Raw genomic sequence first — 20,057 nt, forward strand, 5'->3', positions numbered from 1 at the left:
GAGCATTAAACAGAGCTCAGCACCTCTCTGTCAGACTGGCCTCAGACACAAATGTGCAAGGACAACAGCCACAGTTGGACATGGGAGCCAGAAGTCTGGCTCAGCTTCCACAACTACTGTTGGAGTAAAACAGCATTTCCTCAGTGTTCTGACTACTACTATCCACTTGCCATGCCAAAATAGTTCTTCTTCCAGCACTGTAATATTCCCCTGGCAGCATATTTAACATGAATTTGAAAGTGCTGATATTTCCAAATTATGAAATGTGACTACAGATTTTAAAATCTGAATGAGGAGATGGGGATATGATTCTAGCTTACCCTGTGAGAGATTCATTCTTCTTTCAGCCTTCAGTACCAGGGCAAATCTCATGCTCTACTTGTAAGATACTTTATTTAATCTGGTTGGTCCCACAGGTGACTTACACAGGATTTTATTCAGGAGCTGAAAGGCAGTTTATGAATACTGATCTCTATGTCAATTTAATGAAACCTGCACAATGGTCACATGTGTTCAAGGGCTGCCTTTGCAAGAAAGGATTAAGGGGGTGACAAAGAGATCTTTTCAGTAGAGATGCTTATTCCTGTTATAATTGTCTTTGATTAAAGCCACTTCAGATTAAGCCACTGAAAAAGAAATATGATATCTTGTGACGGTTTGCATCAATCTGTCTATGGCCATTTTGGAGCTTGATAAAACTGATAAAATTAAAACTAGGCAAATTCTGGATATATTCTTTAAAAACTGAGACCCAGATAATGAAATCTCTGTGGCAGATTATGGGCTTTAATTTTTTGTTTAAAAGCACAGGTTAAAAAACTTGCCCATTTTTGTTGCCCAGGTGGGTGAGAAAGCCCACAGAGGGAATACTTTTGTCTCTTAATTCCCTGGGGGTTTTGAAAACATCTCTCAGGAGTCTCCAGCCTCCATTTCCCCCATCATTAGAATCTGCAGCACAAGCACAGAAACCTCATCTTCTCTTCTGAGAGGAGCAGTAGGTCACTGGCCTCCCCTGGCAGGCTTGGATATCCTTGATGTACATCCACCCTCGGAGCCACCATTGCTCCATTCCTGGCCAGCTTTATTTGAGTCACCAGGGAGAGGTGAGGCTGATGAACATCCAGATTTCCTGATGAGTCACAAAACAGGAGCTGTCCAGGACAGCAGCCAGGCAACACTGGAAGGCCTTCACATGAAGCTACGTGTTGGCGCTCACAGGACATTCACCAGCTTTGGCAGAGCTTTTCCTCCTAAACACCAAGGCGGGTTGGCCTGAGACTGCCTCAGTTTTAAAAGGTTGTTTCAAAACATTACACCCTGAACATAAGGGATTTTAAGGAAATTTTAAAAGATTGATAATTGATTCTGCATGCTTTCTTTGACTGTTTGAATAGTGAGTCTTGGGAGACTTGTCTGAAACCCTATTTCATGGCTAAAGCTACTAGTCAATATAAATTTGTACACCACCTGTCTAAGATATGAAGAATTGAGCCATTAGAGAAATGTCGAGATAGAGTGAAAATTCAGTGAAACAGGCAGTTTTGAAATTTGTCAGTAAGAACTTTCAATGGGAAGTAGGGAAGCTTGAGTCTAGCTGACTTATTCTGAAAAGTGAAAGGAATAGATACAGCTCAAGAGAGGGCAACATGATGGAGTTTCATGTGAAACCCTGGTAAATAAATTTAGCAGCTTTTACAGAGGATGATTTTCTTTAGAATAATTCTGAGTTTACTTAGTTGAACAGTCTGGGTAAAGATGACTACAAGCACTGGGAGTTGGAGCACAGCCCCTGCATGGAGCTCTCAGCTGAGTTTGGGCCACTGTTTGATTCATGCTTCTCAAAAGACTTGGAAGACTGCTTGCTTATGAAGATTATTTGGCATTGGGTGCTTTGCTTGTGCATAACACAAGAACTGTTTGATGTATATTATCTAGATGCTGCCTTTACCAGATGCTCATGTGATTTGGTTTCTTTGAACAATGTCTCTCATTTGTGCTAATAAGCCCCCAAAGCCCCCCTACCCTGTAATCTGAGATCTGGCCCAGTTGTGCTGAGCTTTGTACACACAGAAAGCTCCCACAATAAACACGGGGCTGCTGCTTTCTCCACAGGGACTGAAGCAAAGCTTCCAGTTACCTCTGCATGATCCTGCTGGTGTTGACTGAATTGCTGCCTCAGCAGTGAGGCAAGTAGCAAGAAATACATCACTGGGCACACATTTCAGGATAACCTTGACATCATTGACAGTGATAGCTACAGCCCTCGCTGAAACAGAAACTTGTAAGACGGCATTTGTTCCTTCTTGCTGCCTTTGCTATTCCTTTCAGGAGGATGATCATATGCCACGCTCATGTATTTGCAAGCTCATGACATAATGTTAAGGGATTGTAATAAACAATACCATTTCGGGCAATAGACTGGGGAGACCGAACATTTTAACTGTCACTGGAGTAGTTTTGCTTTAAGGATTAAATGTGTTGTCTCAAATCCAGATTTGTAATGAGAACCCTCCTGTCTTTCCTTCTCTGCCTGTTCCCTGTCCCCCTGTATGGAGAGAATTTGGGCAGGTGACCAATGGAGTGAAAATGAGACAGGGGAGCCACACAGAACAGAGTAATTAATACAGGATATGAAGCTAGGAATGAGTGGATTTGACGACGCGCACACCAGTAAACTGAGTGGCTCATTTGCCTGCCGCCAGGATGGATTTATAGGCTGTGTGGCACTAAGAAGCCAGTCATCCCCCTACTCCTACCACCCCAAAAAAACCCTCATGCCCCTTGTGCCCCCCGCCAAGCATTGCTTAATCTGAAAGGCAGGTCACAAGTCAAAGCATCAAATGACACAAACATGCTTTGGACTAAACTGGGGAAAGTACAAAGACCTCCAGCAAACAAATTTTTTCTTTTTTTTTTTTTCCTTTTTCTAAAGAAACTGAAGGGTTCAGTAAATTGCCACATACCTTTGTTGTTTTCTCCCAGCAGCCACAAGTCCAGGCTAGAAATGTTCTCTTTGTGACAGTGTGCATTTATTATATACCATCGTTCTTTTAGCACCACCAGCAGGTAAGTAAGGTGTCAGGTGTCAGCCTTTGCTTTTTACCTTTCATTTAACTGTGCTTTGACTGCAATTTTGGTATAAGAAATGTGCCCCTTTTTCTACTGGAAACAGCCAGTGCTTGGTCTTGGGACTGTACAAATACTGCATGCATATTGCAGTTCCTCTACTCATCAGTGACAGAGCTCAGCCCCAGATTAGGCAGTGGATATACTTATCACAAGAACTGTCTGCTGTAGCACTTGTTGCCTCCAACTGTTCACTGGCAGATAATAAAGACATTTTAAATCTCTATTTATTTTCCCTTAACCTTATCATTATAGAAATTCTGATCTCCAGGACGTAAGGTGTTCTGCAGTTAAAGACTTTTGACTCTACCTTTATACCAAAGCACTCAGTAAAGGCGCATTACTTTCTCAATCCCAAAGAAGCACTGACAATTCAATTATCTCTCTGCGTGGGGAGCAGTGGGAAGGAAGAAATGAAAACATAGCTACAGTGGAGAGATCAAAGCTGGTTAGGACTTAAAAATAAGGCAGGAAGCATACAGCCAGCCACTGCTCAAGCTGTGGAAGAAGAAAAGGGGAATGGAAATTGAGCAGACAATGCACAGCTACCCCACTGAGAAGCAATGGCATCATTCCTCTCCTTGCCACTTGTTCCCCTGTGGCAAAAATTCACTGCAAAAAGGTAAATCAGCACAATGTTTTAGATGTGACACATCAACTACAAGTATGCAGTAGCACACCCCAAGAAAGGCTATGCACTGGATCTGGTGTACAAAATGAATAGCAGACTTTAAGTGCTGTACACCCAAGCTCACTGTTGGGAAATCTGCTGCGTCGCCAGCATACCAGATCAATATTTCAGAGGTCATTATCTCATCCCTTCTTCAGCTGCTAACTTTGGATTTCTGCCAGAAAAAGGCAACCACCAGTAAGATGATCTGCCAGTACATTAGGCAAGGCTTTTGGGAATTTGAGCAGGCTTTTCTTTTCACTGAGATCAGTCTGCTCTCTGGGTCCAAATGGCACAAGTGCTCTGTCAATATATAAATGGCCAAACAGGTTCTGTAACCCTCCCACGACAGAATGTGCAAGAAGTTTTACCAAACTGCATTTGTCAAATACACACTGCAGAGAACTGAACCTTTATGTGAGTACTTCTGACACTGTGGGAAGGAGGAGACAACAATCACCGAACTGATCCACAATCAAAAAATGTGATTTCACATGTACAGTGCAGCAGAAGAACTGAAGACAGAGTTAATCAAAGAGGAAACCAATAACCACCTGGTACCATCTCCCCTCTGCAAGAATGTCCCGTGAGCTTTTACATGAGCAAACCATGATTAAAGGTCCACTTGAGCTGAGTTGTTAAGTAAAGCCAGAACCTTTGCAATGGGATCAATGGATTTGAAAGTTAAAAAGTACCTTTGTTTTATGTCCTATTGTGCCATAAGCTACTATAATATTTACAGCAGTGTTCAATTTTTCCAGTGATGATCTGAGTGATAATCAAAGGCAGCACTCCTGTGCATTCAAAGAGTGATATCCTACCTCCCCTTCTGGACAGACTTTATGAACACTTAGTAATAAAACTATGTCTGGACATAGTAACTATTTCCTCCTTTGATGTCTTTAATGTTATTTTGTTTCATAACCCATTTAGAAAGAGAATTACCTTTACAGACAGACATGAAAGTGGATGTCTCTAGGTTTCCCTTAAGACCAGAAGGAGAAAAGAGTGGGCTGAACTGCCCAATTCCCAATATCATTATCCTGCTGCTGGGAAGAATTTGGTGAGAGAAGATGTTCTGTGCTTACCTTACAAGCCAAAGTTACTTCATTAATCAAAACTTTCCATTTGGGAGATAACTTAGAAGCATCTTTGTTTAACACAGTTAATTAACAGGTATTTGCATTGTTTTACTGGTCTTGCTGTGTAAATCCTTCATACCATCCCCAAAGCAGGGGACACTGAGACTTCAAGGTAAAATATAGAAAAGTATTTTATACTCATGCTATCTCTATTCATATTATCTATATTTAGAGTAGCTCAAGTCACAGCACCTGAGCTTTAGCTCTGGGGCAAGGCTCCCCATTACATTCCCGTACATTCAGAGGAGCTAGGGAAGGGCTGGATCTCACAAATCCCAGTGAATTTGCCCTGTCTGAAGTTTTTACATTTTGACTTTTACCCTGACTGATTCTGAAAGAAAGTAGCTTATCTGGTAGAGAAATTTAGTCCAGAGAGGATGAGAACTGGAATCAGCTTGACGCAAAGTCACCTCCAGGCAGCACAGATGCAAATAGCTGGAGCCACATCATACAGAAGACTCAAGCTCAAGTAAAGGCATGGCTAATGAAAGCAGACTAAAATTTGGTATGCCAGCTCTAAAGAGGCCCTTTATAAAATGCATGCAGCCATCATGGGGTCTGTATACAGAATACATACACCCAGGTAAGTGATCCCACTCCAGATCCAGTCAATGACACTGTTACCTCGATAGCATTTCTCCCATCTTGCTCATAAAGCAATCCATAAGCTTGAGCCCTGTCCTGCCAAAAATGCCTTCAGCTTAGACAGAACCTGGTATTTCTAATGAATTTATGTGGGTGCAAAGCCCACACAAGAGCTGTAGGCCAGAATATTTCCTAATTATATGACTTTTAAAACTTCTCAAGGAACTCCTCAACTACCCTACCATTACTCAGTTAAATCTACAAGTGGCTCAAATTCCTTTCCTGAAAATCTGATGACTCCTTCCTCTCTGCTCATTGCTATCTGTCTACTGACAACTACTTTCTCTTGATATACATATTAAAAGCGAAAATTAAGAACACAAAGTTCTTCCAGTTTTCCTCACTTATGGACATTTTTTTTCCCTTAAGGCTCATTATTTATAGAGCCCACACTATAACTTGTGATGGCAGTGCTTGGGGATGGGGAAGAAAGATTTAAGGTAGAAATATGGTTAGATATTCTTGTTGTAAACCTGATTTAAACTCCCCCCCTCCCCAGAAACCATGGAGTAAACAAGGGGATGTAAGCTTGTCCCTTCATCACCCCCTCTGATTTAGCAATAGCAGTGTTTACCAGCCTGGAGTCTCTGAGCTATTTAAAGGATCTACGGAGATCCCTAAAAAACCCGAGCACATCAGGAGGTAGGCTTAACTTACTGTACACTCCTTCATATCCAATCCCCAAAAAGCTCTCACTAACTGAAGGCTACTTTTCTGTCTAAAGGACTCCTGCATGCATAACCATTGCCAAACAAGGCCCTAGAGCCTTATTTATAAACTGTGGCTAATTAATTTGATTTCTAACTTCATTATTAATTCCCTAACTTCATACAAGTCAAACTACTAGTACACTAACAATTGCACCTCCAAGTGCTTCTGTTTCCTGCTCAGAGCAAAGCGCTGTTCATTTTATTAGAGCGACAGATAAATTTTAAATGCATTTGAATAATTTACCAGCCACTGCCTTTGCTGAAGGGTTTATAATAGAAGAGATGAAGTGCCTTTTTTTGGTGGGTTTTGGGATTTTTTTTTAAATACTATTTGCAGGAAACACTGATCTTTGATCCCAGACCCTGAACTTCATGACTAACACTTAGCTAATCAATTAATGAGAAAAAATAACTTCTGGAAAGTATGAGCTAATGTCTGATAAAATTAAACTGAGTAGTGAATACATTAATTTATTTATGCTGGCCTTAAATATATTTAAGAAAAACATGTTAGCCAGATAAATTTATTGCAGCAATTAACAGGCAGGCTTTTAATTGATGTAATACTAATTTGTACTAGTTAAGTGGCAAAGCTGAGTTCCACTTTGTGTACTTTCACATGTAGTACTATCTGTCACTTTGTCAGCAAGCAGAATACAACTTTCTGGTTTTCTGGTTCTTCTGGTTTTTTCTGCTTCTTTACCATTTCTTATCTCTGGCAATACAGCAGAACAATTAAAAAAAACTCAACACAAGGCACATTTAAGCAATGTCATTTTCACACAAGGCACATTTAAGCAATAGTTGATAGTTCTACAGAGTAAGGGTACTAATCCCAAGATTTAGGTTAATGATTATTTTTAAAGGGATATTTAATAGAAATTTCTTAAATACATTTCTTCATTACTGATATCAACAAGACAGCAAAGGTTGCTACTGTAATAAAAAAAAAAATACTGCTTTAAAAGCTGGCTAATTGTTGGGTCTGAGCAGGTAACATTAATCTGGGGAATCATTTTTCAGGAAGGGCATAACAGTAGTCAAAGGACACATCCTTTGTTACTGATGTTCAACCACCAGTTTAAAAGAAAACACAGCCACTGCTGTTAAAGTTTGCAGCTGACATAACTAAAGTAGTAAACAATAATGAGGATGGACAAGTGATCTACAGAAGTCCCTTGCCCAGTAAGCCTTGCTATTTTGGGCAACATATTTCATCACAGCAGAACACAAGGCCAGCCACCAAAGACCCAAACCTACCACTGAGGACACACTTGTAGATATGGTGACAGGAACCAGCTTCAAACCTTCAGGGGCAACAGCAGCTCAAATGAGGTTTCAGAGATCAGACAGGATATTCAGTGCAATAGGCTCTTCCAGAGGTGACCCCTCAATGAAAGAAACTTCTCTGTCTGTAAGAGAAAGGGGCCTGAAATGGCAGGGAAGGATATTTCCACTACATCCAGTGGCAAAATTTCCTGTTCTGCTGTTTAAAAGCTGCTGGCAAACTGAAAAAGTGAAAATAGTTCTGAAAATAACTCATGGTTTTTGAAATCTTGCTTTAAATTCAGAATTTTGCTGTGTAAATATATGTATATTTTAAAGCTACATAAGTCTTATTTTATTAGAAATAATTTTAGGCTAAATGGACTATGCTTATGGTCATATTGCTCATTTCCTCAGATTGGTTGCTCAGTCAGGCTATACCTGATGCACAGCACTTAGACATATCCCAGATAAAAGTCTGTGCTCCTAGCTCCAGAATAAACTCAATTCCAGGACAAGATTAAGACACACATCATCCTCAGCAAAAATCACTGGTAAAACCGAGATGATGAGATGTCCTAATAATTCTTCATTGTGCCATTAAAGAACCTGGACTAAAGAGTGTCCTCAAATCCATTTGTTTCACTTTAAACTACAACTCATTGACCTTGTTACCAGGTTCAAAATACCTCAACTCTGATCTGCTTATTATAGGGCTCAGACATGCACCCAAAATCATCAGCTGGTCAGCTGAGCCCCAGTTGCTGTCTGTGCATCCACTTGCAGCCACAACAAGTAACAGGTGCATCTACTCCAGCTTTTTAGCTTCATTCAGGGCAGCATTTTTTGAAGCAGATCTCTCTGTTATTCCTGATTTACCATGCCTGGTTTCAAAGCATGGAACAGTTCTGGGTTGTAACTGGAGTGCTTTCAGAGTAAATCAAAGGAGATCTAGTTGTGTGGGAAGGAATCTCCAGTTGGCAGAAGGAGACTTGATTTGTTTCAATTCAAAGCACTACAGCATATACAGAATGAGGGCTGGGCCTTCCCATTTGCTTTCCCTAAAAGTACCTCTTTTCTCCACACACACAAGAGCACAACCACTGTGTATCTATCCATTTATTCTCTTTTTACTGGTTAAGGATCTGGCTGAAACTCCATATGCTGTGGGCATCCATGGCTACTCCAGCACATGCAGCACCCCAGAGCCACCGCCAAAGTTCCTGTCCTGCACCTTCACCACATGCCTGTGTCTTGGGGAGGTGATCTTTCACCAGGCCAGCACAGCACCCAGACCTTGCTTGTTCACAGTTTCCACCTGAAGTCTTCACAGACCCTCCTGAGCAGCCTCTGGAGAGCCCCCAGTTCCTGCTGCCTTTGAACTGGTGCCAGAGGGTCCTGGGTCCCCTGGGGTGCTCAGATTACACCCAGGTTAACTTCTTCACATACCATGGAAAAGTTTTCTCCTAAGTTTAATATTTGTGTGGATATGAGGAATTGCTCAGCACCTGACATTTTAATCAGCCAAGGGCACTCCTGATAGTGGGAAATTCTGGATACAGGAAAAATCTGGGAATAAAAAGAAACTACACGCTTCAGGTACATTGAATAATAAAGAGTCCTAACTGAGGGGGAGCAGGAAAGCAGTAGAGACAGCACCAGCTGAAAATGGGGCAAAGCTCTTCAAGGTGCCCAGTAACAGCTGGTATCTTGGCAGGTTCAGCACCAGCCCGGTTTTGCTGTGTTATATTGGTACTGCAGGCATGGAAAAACTTAGATCCAAACTTATTTTTCTTGTGGTCAGATGCCATGCAAAAAAAATGTTGGGAAAATACACATTTTCTTCCTAAAGAAAACTTCAACACCAGTGCATAGGAGAAAAAAAGCACCTGAGAAATCCAGGGCTGCACTAGGAGGCAAGAGCAAACACTGGTTTTATAAGAATCTCTCCTGCTTTACTACCAAATATGCCTTGCTTTAAGTTCCCAAGAACTGGATAAAGGTTTCTTATTGTCCTTTGTGTGACCAAGTTGCATTTCTGCTAACAAAAGCAGCTTTTGTTTCCCAGTGGGGTTCTCATAGACTTTCTGACAAAACTTTAAGAGAAAACTGCCCACCGAAACATATTTTACCAGGGAGATCTTTCTTTTCACAAATCTTCTTGGAATTTTGTTGTTGTTGTTGTTGTTGTTCTGGGTGGATCTTTGTTATTTATTTATTTATATTCTTTTTCCCAGAAATCTGAAAAGTTTCAGTTTACATGAGTAAATTATTTATTCATTTTTGTGGGTTTCCAGTGAAAAGAATTAAACAAAGCTAGAAACAATTACAGCTTGCCTGGCAAAGCAGTCTACGTATTGTTGAGTAAGTGGGTGTTATGCTGAGGCTGAAATAACATGAATGATGATAGGATATTCTATCTTAGAAGCAACCTGCTATCATTTACCACACAATCTGTCCTTGCCTATTTTCTTATAGGTGCTCTTTCTTCCCTTTTATTACCCCAACAGAAACACCAAGAAAAAAAAAAAATGGTTAATACTGACTTTATATAAACATTGTTCAAATTTGGGAGTGTTTTATTGCATGAAGTTTCAAATATCTCAGAATTGTGATCTCTCAACAATTCACAAGGCAGAAAAATGGACTGAGAAAACCTTTTAAGAACTTTGAAAGGAAAATCAATCCCCTTGCCTGCTTTTTTTTTTTTTTTTTTCCTTTTTAATGCTACCAAGTAGTCCCTCAAACACTAAATAGAAACAGGTTTTCTTCTCACAATCTAGGTATCACATTATGCTATTTCAGAGTTCACAGGTTTCCATAATGGATGTTCATAGATTTCCTGAAAAAGGGTCACTCAAAATTCTTCATGGTATCTACATTAAATATTTACATTCAAGCCAAGAATGTCTTGTAAAATTTTAATAGCATACCCTCCTACTTAAAAAAAAAAAAATAACTAAACCTCAACCCAAATGTTAGCTCTTCTATGAAGCAAAACCTTCTAAACACTGTCTAAAGTGTCATTTCTTCCCAAGGCACAAGGATGTTTATGCTCTTGTTCAAGGGGAGATAAACAGAGCAGCATACCACTCCATATTTGTAAATGTTAACTCTGCAAGGTAGAAACTGCCTTCTGTATGCACCAGGCTTCTGTTCCTTCACTGCTGCAAGAGCCATAATGTGACATATGGGAATGTGTAAATTGAAACAGCAGAGATAGATATGGTGGTCCTGCCACAGAAAAATGTACAGCCTCACTGTTGTGCCCCACATCATCCTGACTCTAAGGAACTTCCTTTCTGAAATGCATCTTAGGCACCAGCCTAGTGGCTTATTCAAAAATCTGGGACAATTCCATGAGTCTGTGGGGCAGTTCTACCCTCAGATCCAGAGCATATCAGAAGTAGCTTCCCTAGAGTCAGAAGGGACTGACTCTGCTACTGTGAGTGTGGTAGAAATGCTACTTGCCTAAAAAAATTTCAAGAAAACCCTGTGAGAATTAACAAGGGTAACATACTGAATCAGCAACTGGATATGGTGTAAGGCCAAAGTACTCACACCAACAGGTAGAAGACTGAGATCAAAGAACTCAAGGCCCACCCTTTTATGTGTATATGTCATTCTAAAACAGATTTGTGCAAGAATCCTGGTTAATATAACACACTCTATGCCAAATATGTGCTTCAAAAGTAGCCATCAACTGCAGGCATACCTTGAGTGGTGTTAGAGCTGTCTGGGTTTTGTTATGCAAAGACTGTGATAAGTTGTAACACACTGCCAGAGGAAAAAGGAGTGAAACTGAAAAAAACTGAGCTGCACAGGATTCTTGAATGAGAAACAAGTGTGCTTTAATAAATCAGGGCACTTACTCACATGACTAAGCATGGATTTAGGATCTCCAGGGATGCAGATGTCTATAGTTTGGAGACCAAAATTACAATTGGGCATCTAAGGAAAAAGTGATCAGCATGTAGATATTGATACTCTGCCCAGAGAAGCCTGAATTTACACACTCTTCTTTTACAATCTCAGTGCAAATTTCAGCTCTAGTGATCTTCATTTTCAGAGAAATTAATGAGGGGTTTTTGCAGTTCTGCTAAACTGTGATTGTTGTCTGTCCCAAATTTTCATGTTTCTCCCAGTTTTAAAAGAATTCATCTAATATGTTTGACACCTAGCTCAAAAGTTCAGTAAAGCAGAAAGTTTTGTATTATTACTGGCCAGAGTAGTATTAACCTCAACTGAGACAAGTTATTCATTTGTGTTACTGCAAATTTGTTTATGATCAATATTATCGATCCTTTTGCACAGACAAAAAGCAAGCTGAGGACATGGTTGCTGCTGTTTTCAAATGACCACTACTAATTGTGCAATTTGGAATTTGTTTTTGACTCGTTGTAGGTTCGCAGCAAAAGCAAAGCAGCCAAGGCTGGACTGTGTGAGGGGGATGAGGTGGTGTCTATCAATGGCAAGCCTTGTGGAGACCTAACCTATGCTGAAGTCATTGTTCTGATGGAAAGCCTGACTGATGTCCTGCAGATGCTTATCAAGAGGTACAGGAATGCTCAGGATGCTTTGGTGCAATTCAGTGAATCACCTGGAAAATGCTGGCTCTCAACACACTCGTTTTGCAGACTTAAACTGAGAGGTTCTGATAGTCCTGTTAATGTCTGTAACTCTGCTTGGATGGCAAAAGGAAGACAGAGAATTTGAGCTGAAGGAGTTAATGTATATAATTTGAACAGCAGCAGTCAGGCACAGAATTAATAGTACAGTCTCCAAATGTAAGTATTAATACTTGCAAGGTGTCCACTACCATATATGCATACTAAAGAGCCTTGAGTTCAGTTATTCTCTGCACCCCTTTGAAGCAGTCAAGTGTTGTTATTCCCCACAGATAGGGAAGTGAGGCTTACAAAAAACAAAGGCTGTATAGATGGAGAAACTGTGTTACCCAGATATGCCTTGATGATGACATGGCAAATGGTCCTCTTGGGTGGCAAAATGTGTTAGTGGTCAGGAGGAGGAGAGGGTCTGGAAGTCATGAATTCTATTTCTGTAGCTGTTATCACCTCACTAGATGAGGTGGGGGAAGTCACAGCTCTCTGGGTCTCAGTTTCTGCCTTTGTAAAGCAGTGAGAGGGAATTCCAGTTTTCTTTGAAAATGCTTCGAGCTTCTTAGAGCAGAGAAGCTTCATGCAAACTTGCAAGCAGGCCAGCATTACTGCTCACTGAACATCAGTCTGCTCCAGTGCCTGCTCTGTAACTGCCATCAGTGAAATAAATGCAACCTCAATTCAGAGCCACCTACAGTAAAGCACATTCTCCCCAGACTGTGAATTCAGGCAGGATGAACTCTGAATTGCCTTCAGTGGGGTAAGAAGAGGAAGAAGAGTCTTGAAACTCCCACACTCCTTAAAAGGACTTAAGGCTCCCCCCAGAGCTACTGCAGCTCCCTCTCACAGGCAGGACCAGGAAAGGATCAGGATTCATTATGACAGCTACCAGAACAGTACCCAGGCTGAAAATAGGCACTTGTCTCTGGCTACCAGGGATGTCTACACAGCATGTGAAATTCCTCGTGGTTCCTGCAACCTGCACAAAGGAGCTTTCCTCAAGTGCCTAGCAGTTCAAAGTGACAGTCTGCCTTCAAAACTAGATGATTTCAAGGAGTGCTCATTTTATTTATAACAGACATTTTGCACAGCCTGTCTGTACATCATGGATCTGAGTCCTGGATCAGTGTGACAGGACTGGGGGACAGTGGTAGCTGAGGATTAGAGCTTACCTTCCCCAGAGTGCACAGCTCCTGCTCCTGGTTCAGCAGGGGACTAGCTGAGTGCTCCTCATGTGATAGCTGCATTCTTCTGTTTTTAATTCATAGTGTGGCTATTGGGACTGCACTTGTAAGAATGATATTTGTGGCTGACCAGCTGTCTTCTCTTCAGCCATAGAAATAGCTCCACATACTTTGATTCCTGCCTGTTGCTGTTCATAACTGATATTTCAGTTGTCTGAAGGCCACAGGATGCTGCAGCTGAAAGGGACTCTCCATTGCCCCTGATTAAATGAGCAGCAAGGCATGTCCTGAAAATCAGAACCAAAACAGAGGGTTTATACCACATAATTCAGTATTTCATGGAATGAAACCATGTCAGAAATTTTAGGAAAATTGCAGTTACTCAGCACTCTGAAAATTACTACAATGTTCTAAGGAATTCACCATGAGAATCTTTAAATTTTATCTCATCAGCTCATCTCTCCCAAATCCCAGCCTCTGCTGTCTGTATCTTCCCAGGTATGGGAGAATGGACTGAAACATTTCTCTTCCCCTCCCACCTCCTTTGTGGGTACTATCCCTCTCAATGTTACCCCCAGAAAGATTTTTCAGGAAGTATATTAGCATCCTTTGAGAGCAGTGAGAAGCAAATCCTTCCTTTCCTGAGTAGCCACTTGTTAGCAGCCATCTCAAGAAAGTGGAAAGTGTGAGGAAAGAATAATTTAAGTGGTATTCCACTGGTGATCTTTACATCCAAGTATCTTTTGTTAGCAGGGAAGAATATTTGGAAAGCTCCTGGCTCTCCCTGAGCTTTTTGCATGAAGGATGTGATTTTCACAGGCATTAATTGTTGACCTAATTCTGCTCTTACAAATCTTACTGGGAGGAAAATTGGGCTTTTAAAGTAGTTTTTAAAATGCTACTTGGCCTTTGATGTCTACCAAAAGTTTTCCCAATGCCGTGTAAGCCGCAGTGAGTTACTGACCAGCAGCAGTGCCCAGAAAATGCTTGGTTTACAGGATGAGAGGAAAGGGACACCCTGCAGGGCGGGCGCTCCCAGACGCCGTGGTGGGGAACATCTCACTGACCTTCCCGGCAAGTGCTGAGCAGATGGATCCGGGAAACATGGAGAGAGGGGACAGACACCGAAACGCCGGCCTGCCCTTCTCACATCAGTGCTAGCAGCTCCTGGGCTGCTGCTGAGTCTGGAGAGAACATTTCTAGGGAAAAGAAGGGAATGCTCTGTGCATGCCGACATGAAATGCTCCATGTAGGGAGTAAAACATGAGCCTGTGACAAACCCTGCCGTGCTGACTCCAGGAGTTCTGCTTCCTTCCTGGAATTACACCAGGGCTGTTGCTCCTGCAGTGAACTGGAAAGGCCTGAAACAGAAACAATAATTTGCCAAAACAGAATCCGAAATGACAAAAAAGAAATCATACCCAGTATTCTGCCTTTTGACAGAGGCTACACAATTATGTCTATATAGAGTAGAAATATATCCATACGTAGCAAGGGCCTTTTAAGGTGGGTAATCTTTCTCTCCCACACATACACACAATCATTCAACTACCAATAAAGGCTAACATTTAGCTGGCCCAGCCCCTAGTCCATATCTTACAAGGAAATGTTTACAGATTTCTGTAATTTATCTGTGCGCGAGAGCAGTACAATTGATCATCCAAATAGCATCATCCGATGGGATCCAGCAGCACTCACAAAGAGCTCCCTAAATTAAAATCTGTCTGACCTTTACCAAGCCCCATATGTGGTGAAATGGATGTTACACACTTCGTGCTATTCGAGGCAGACCCAGACCGCCACAAGCAGTAAGCTGCATGACTAAAAAGCAAGCGATACTGAAGTTTCCTCAGCACAGTGACAGATTTATTCCTTCTGTTGCTTCTTCCAACCTTTATTTCTAGGGGGTTCCAAAGTTTCAGAATAGCCAGGGCTGCTTTTGATTTCAAAAATCTCCATAGTACTTAATACTTTACTGGGGACATCTACCACTTCCCTCATTTCAAAAAGTGCTTTGCTACCTTCTAGCAGATAGAAATTCTTAATAACATGCTGCAGCCTTGCTGCACAGAAGGTTTCTCCTCAAATTAATATCAGTCAGTCTGGTCCAGAGTACTGAAAGAAGGAGTTAAAGAGTATAGCAGGTGTCCTAACAGCAGTAAATCAGCTTAACTGAACCAGGGGATTTAATAGCTTAGATGAAGGAGCTACACTGACATATATTGTAGGTTTCACAAGCAAGAATAACATTTTCCAGTTAGAAATACTATCTTTTTCAATAAGTAGGAAATATTGTATAGGTTCACTACCCTTTTATGCTGGACCACTGGAATAGGCCCAGAATATTTCAATTAATCCGTGATATATAAGGATGATGATCCTCACAGGAATTCATTGAATGTGAATTTCAAAAACACATTTGAATCCCTCTGATCCTTATCCAGCACTTCTCTATTCCTTAGAGAGTGAATGATTTGGGACAGGAACCACATGTAAGGATGGTGCCTGAAACAGTTGCAGTAGTGGCTACAGAGCCAAAAATTAACCACTCCTCTGGTGTCATGCAAAGTTAATTTTCTCACAGACATGTGAAATATGAAGAAGTATTGTCTCAAAAGTCTCAGCAGCCTTTCTCTGGAAACCCTATAACAGAAATGTGTCTGTGAAAGCACACTGATGTTAAGAATGACACAATTCCACATTTCAGGTTTGTAGTGGGGTCACAGTTCTACCAGTGTCGTGTAATTTCCCTCTTACTCGACTGCTAAGTTGAACAATTTTGAAAGGTGCTTCTATTTGAGACGTCTACATTCTGGGAAAATTCTTCTGTCTAAGTGGACCTGGTAGAAGGTGCCACAATTAATTAGGGTGGGGAAATACTGTGCAGAAATTTCTTTTGTAACCCTATTTACAATGGCTGTGCTTACAGCAGCTTAATTTCTTGAATTGTTTATGTGTGTGCAGATCCTCCAGTGGAATAAATGAAACCTTGAGCAGTGAAAGAGAAAACGGGAAGCACGAGAACATAAAAATTGAGGACTACAGGGAGAACACCACACTGCAAATGAACACAGCGCAAGAGATACCCCGTGGAGATTTATGCATCACAGAAATTTACAGTGGGACTCACCACGGAGCAGCAGAAAGCAACACACACTTTTCTGAAACGAAACAAGAGACCACACAAAGCCACAGAATTCCTCCTAAAGTGATAGGCACCCCCAAAGTGATCGTGACAGATGAGGCTGCTGTCAGAGGGACGACAGAAGAAAGGCCGGGTGCTATGGTTGAGCTGCAGTTTTCCCTCTCAAATGACGTGCACAAGGCCACCAGTGCTCCTGCTGTGACTCTCTTGGGGGCAGAAAAGTGCCCCCCTTCAGGCAGAGGACCCAGTGCAACACATGATGGGAGCAGCTCCCTCATTGCAGTTCCTCTGGGTGTAAAGGAGGGTAACATCCAGTGGTCAGACAAAGTAGTTCACTTTTCTAGCAGCAAGGAGGTGAAGAGGATCCAAGGTGCAGCTCCATCTATCCCCAGGGTGGAGGTGATCCTGGACTGCTCAGACAGGGAGAAGGAAGCGCCCAGGTCTCAGTCTGAAAGGGGGTGTGTTGATTCTCAAGTAGAAGGAGGGCAGTCAGAAGCACCTCCTTCCCTCCTCTCCTTTGCAATCTCACCAGAAGTCACAGTGCAGGGAGAAGACAGCAAGCACTCGGAAAAGGAACACAGACCTCTCAAGCACAGGGCAAGGCACGCAAGTGAGTATGTCCCATCTAATCATTTGCACTGCCTGGGGGCATCTTTTGCAGTTTTTGATATAATTTCAGGATTTAGAATGCATTAGGGAAAAAATGTTTAGAGATTTTTTTCCTGCAGTTTTCTAACTTTCCCTGTCTCTTTTTCTTTCGAGTGACATTTCTGTTCTTGCTTTATATATTTTTTCAGGGTAATACAATGCTCCTGGTGATGAGCCAAGAGTGTACCCATGCCTTAACTGTGCTGAATAACTTTGCTTAGTAGACTTCCACTTTGAAATTAACTCATGACTTTGTCCAACTAAAAATACTTACATCTCCAGAAAGGGCTGAACTCTGCTGGTCTTCTCACTCATATTCAGTGGCAATCTGTAAAATATTAACAAAAAGAGCGAGTTGCTTGCACATGTCTAAGTGAATCCTGTGGGTTTCTCCTTTTATAGCAAAAGCTTTGCATTGCCATTTGCATCATCAAAAACCAAAGCCATGCCACTGCTTTGAAAAGTTAATAAAAAAGTCTAGCAGCAAATCTTGATGTTGTCTGCAGAAGAGATTTTGACAGACACCAGCATGTGTATAACTGTTACATGATCCTTTTGGTTTTGTCAGTCTTCTCTAGACTGTAAAGCGAACATGTTTTTTCTCCTGACTCCCAGACCCAGAGGTCAGCTTCAAAATGTGTCCAAGAAGTTCACATGGAAGCAAACTTGCCACTGGAGCCAATATTGATTAACTGGGTGTAGACGTGTATTATTTATTAATTAATCTATGTATTTCTTTGTTATTTTATTCATCTGAGACCTTTCTGTTGGTTGCTTGCTCCTTCCCAACAATGTGAAGAATCCTGTCTGGGGATTTAGTAGCAGTATGTCAAAGGTGCTTGAATGTGTGCAGTGAGATACTGTAGCAACAAACTATTTCATATGCAGCGTTGGAACTCCTCTGCTAACCCACTGCTAATTCCTCTGGAAGCATATTTTTAGCATGATAACCATTTGTGTCTCATTGGCAAGTGGATTAGGCTGTTACTTATACCTAAGTGTCTGTATGCAACCCACATATTTTGGCCATATTAAATGAAGTATAAAAGAAAAGTGCACATGCTTCACATTTTGGCTGCGAAGTCAGAACCAGCTGTGGGACTGTGCCTGCATTTCTTAGGGAATTACTTGCAGTGCCTTTTATCTTAAAAGGCAAAAGTACAAAGAATGAGCTACTTTTTACATGATAAACACTTCTAAGAACAGAAGTCCTGTCCTTTTCCCACATCAGCTATGACAATCACAGTCCCTTCTAAACTGGTGGCAGGTCATTATCCTTAGGAATCGCTGATTGGATACATTTTTTTTTGCATCATTATTATTATTATTTTTATCATCATCATCATCATTATTAACCTATCTACATATTAGAAAAAACAAATCTCCCAGCACAGTGAATACTCTGTGTGCAGCAAATACTCTGTGTGTTTTCTGCCAAAGTAGAAGTTATAATGCAGCATTTAAGTCTGAACTAGAGAAGAATTTTTATTATGGGTCTTTGATCTCTTTAGCAGAAATTTTCTCTGTAAATATTATTCAGATTATATTTATCTGAATAGGTAGCACTCTAACACCAACAGCCATAGTTTTGGAAAATACCTTCAATGACTATTGTAAGCAATTGGATTGTCACAGGGCTGATCCAAGGATTTTGTGATTTGGCTCACCAACAATAAAATATTACAAATTGCTGGTTTGGGTGCCAAGCTCTTCTCTCTTTTACACATTCTTGTGAGGACCATTGGTCCAGTTGTGCAGTCATCTGGCATAATGGCAAAACTCCAATTGTCTTTAATAGGAGAAGTATCAGACTCCATCTACTGACATGGCTAAAAGGATCATGACTAGAAAACACACGGCATGGCTTTCTTTAATGAGTTTTCTTTATTTATGCCAGCAAAAGATACTAAATAATTTACTGTTCTCTTTTCTTTTATCAGAGGCATGTTATTTTCCTTGTGACTATTGATTTATTCAGGAATAGCTTTAAATTCCAGGTTTTTTGGAGAGAGGAGCTCTTGAAGCTGTCATTGATGAGATTCAGTGGTAGAGTACAAGGAAGGGAAAGCAGCAGGGACATCCCCTGACTAGCACTGCCCCATGAGACACATGCTCCATGTCCCATTACAAGGAAGCAATCACGCTGATGTCCAGTGCATCCATCAGCTTTGCAGCTGCATCTGTTCCTCTTTCTCATGAGCTGATGAAAACCAGTAGTTTATGCTTTCAGAAACACAGTTATTGATACTCCAGTGAATACCCTTGAGAAGTTAGTTGAGTCTCCTTGGTTCTGTTCTTCAATGTGTATTCACTCTTGCCACATTTCCAAAATAAATATTCTGTATATTTTATACCTTACAGAACTTATATTTCAGGCAAGTAATGCTTGTTAAAAGACTGCAACCTGCTTTCACTGAGTACCATGGACAAACTCCCACATCTACCAAGGGTCTGAAAGTCAATGCTGATATTTTCTGTGTATGCCCTTCTGGATGTATACTTGCTTTTAAGCAGCTAATAGGCAGTAGCATACTGACTTTTAGTAAGTTTGCAATTTGTAGGAGTAAAATAAACGCCTGTATGGCAGAAACTGCTGCCACTGTCAGACAGGATCTGCTCAGTTTCATTTGGTCTCGGATATTAAGCAGCCATGGGCATTCCTGCTGGGAATGGCTGCTGTAAGCCTAGGAACTCGTAGTCAAATACTTAGAAAATACGAGACCAGAAACTGGATAAATAAGAAAATATCACCTGCCTGTTGGTGCTGGGAATAAAAATTAAGAATGCTAGAAATAAAGACATGTGTAATGTTGCCGTTGAGCTAAGAGAGTCCTAAAGAAAGTGATGCAGCCTTTGAACTTGCATGGGTGTGTCTCCAAGGAATGCTGGGTATGGAATTTAT

The 20,057-nt window shown here is 41.2% G+C and overlaps 1 protein-coding gene across 1 annotated transcript in view; it reads left to right on the plus strand.

Annotated features, from left to right (window-relative positions):
• The window catches only part of SYNPO2 (synaptopodin 2), a 78,434-nt gene that overhangs the window by 39,196 nt on the left and 19,181 nt on the right, over positions 1-20,057 (plus strand). The window contains exons 2-3 of the mRNA XM_058838301.1: positions 11,964-12,115; positions 16,327-17,117. Of these exons, the coding sequence (XP_058694284.1) occupies positions 11,964-12,115; positions 16,327-17,117 (943 nt within the window). The remainder of the gene's footprint in view (positions 1-11,963; positions 12,116-16,326; positions 17,118-20,057) is intronic.

The sequence above is a fragment of the Poecile atricapillus genome, chromosome 4, assembly GCF_030490865.1.
Source record: "Poecile atricapillus isolate bPoeAtr1 chromosome 4, bPoeAtr1.hap1, whole genome shotgun sequence".
NCBI lineage: Eukaryota > Metazoa > Chordata > Aves > Passeriformes > Paridae > Poecile > Poecile atricapillus.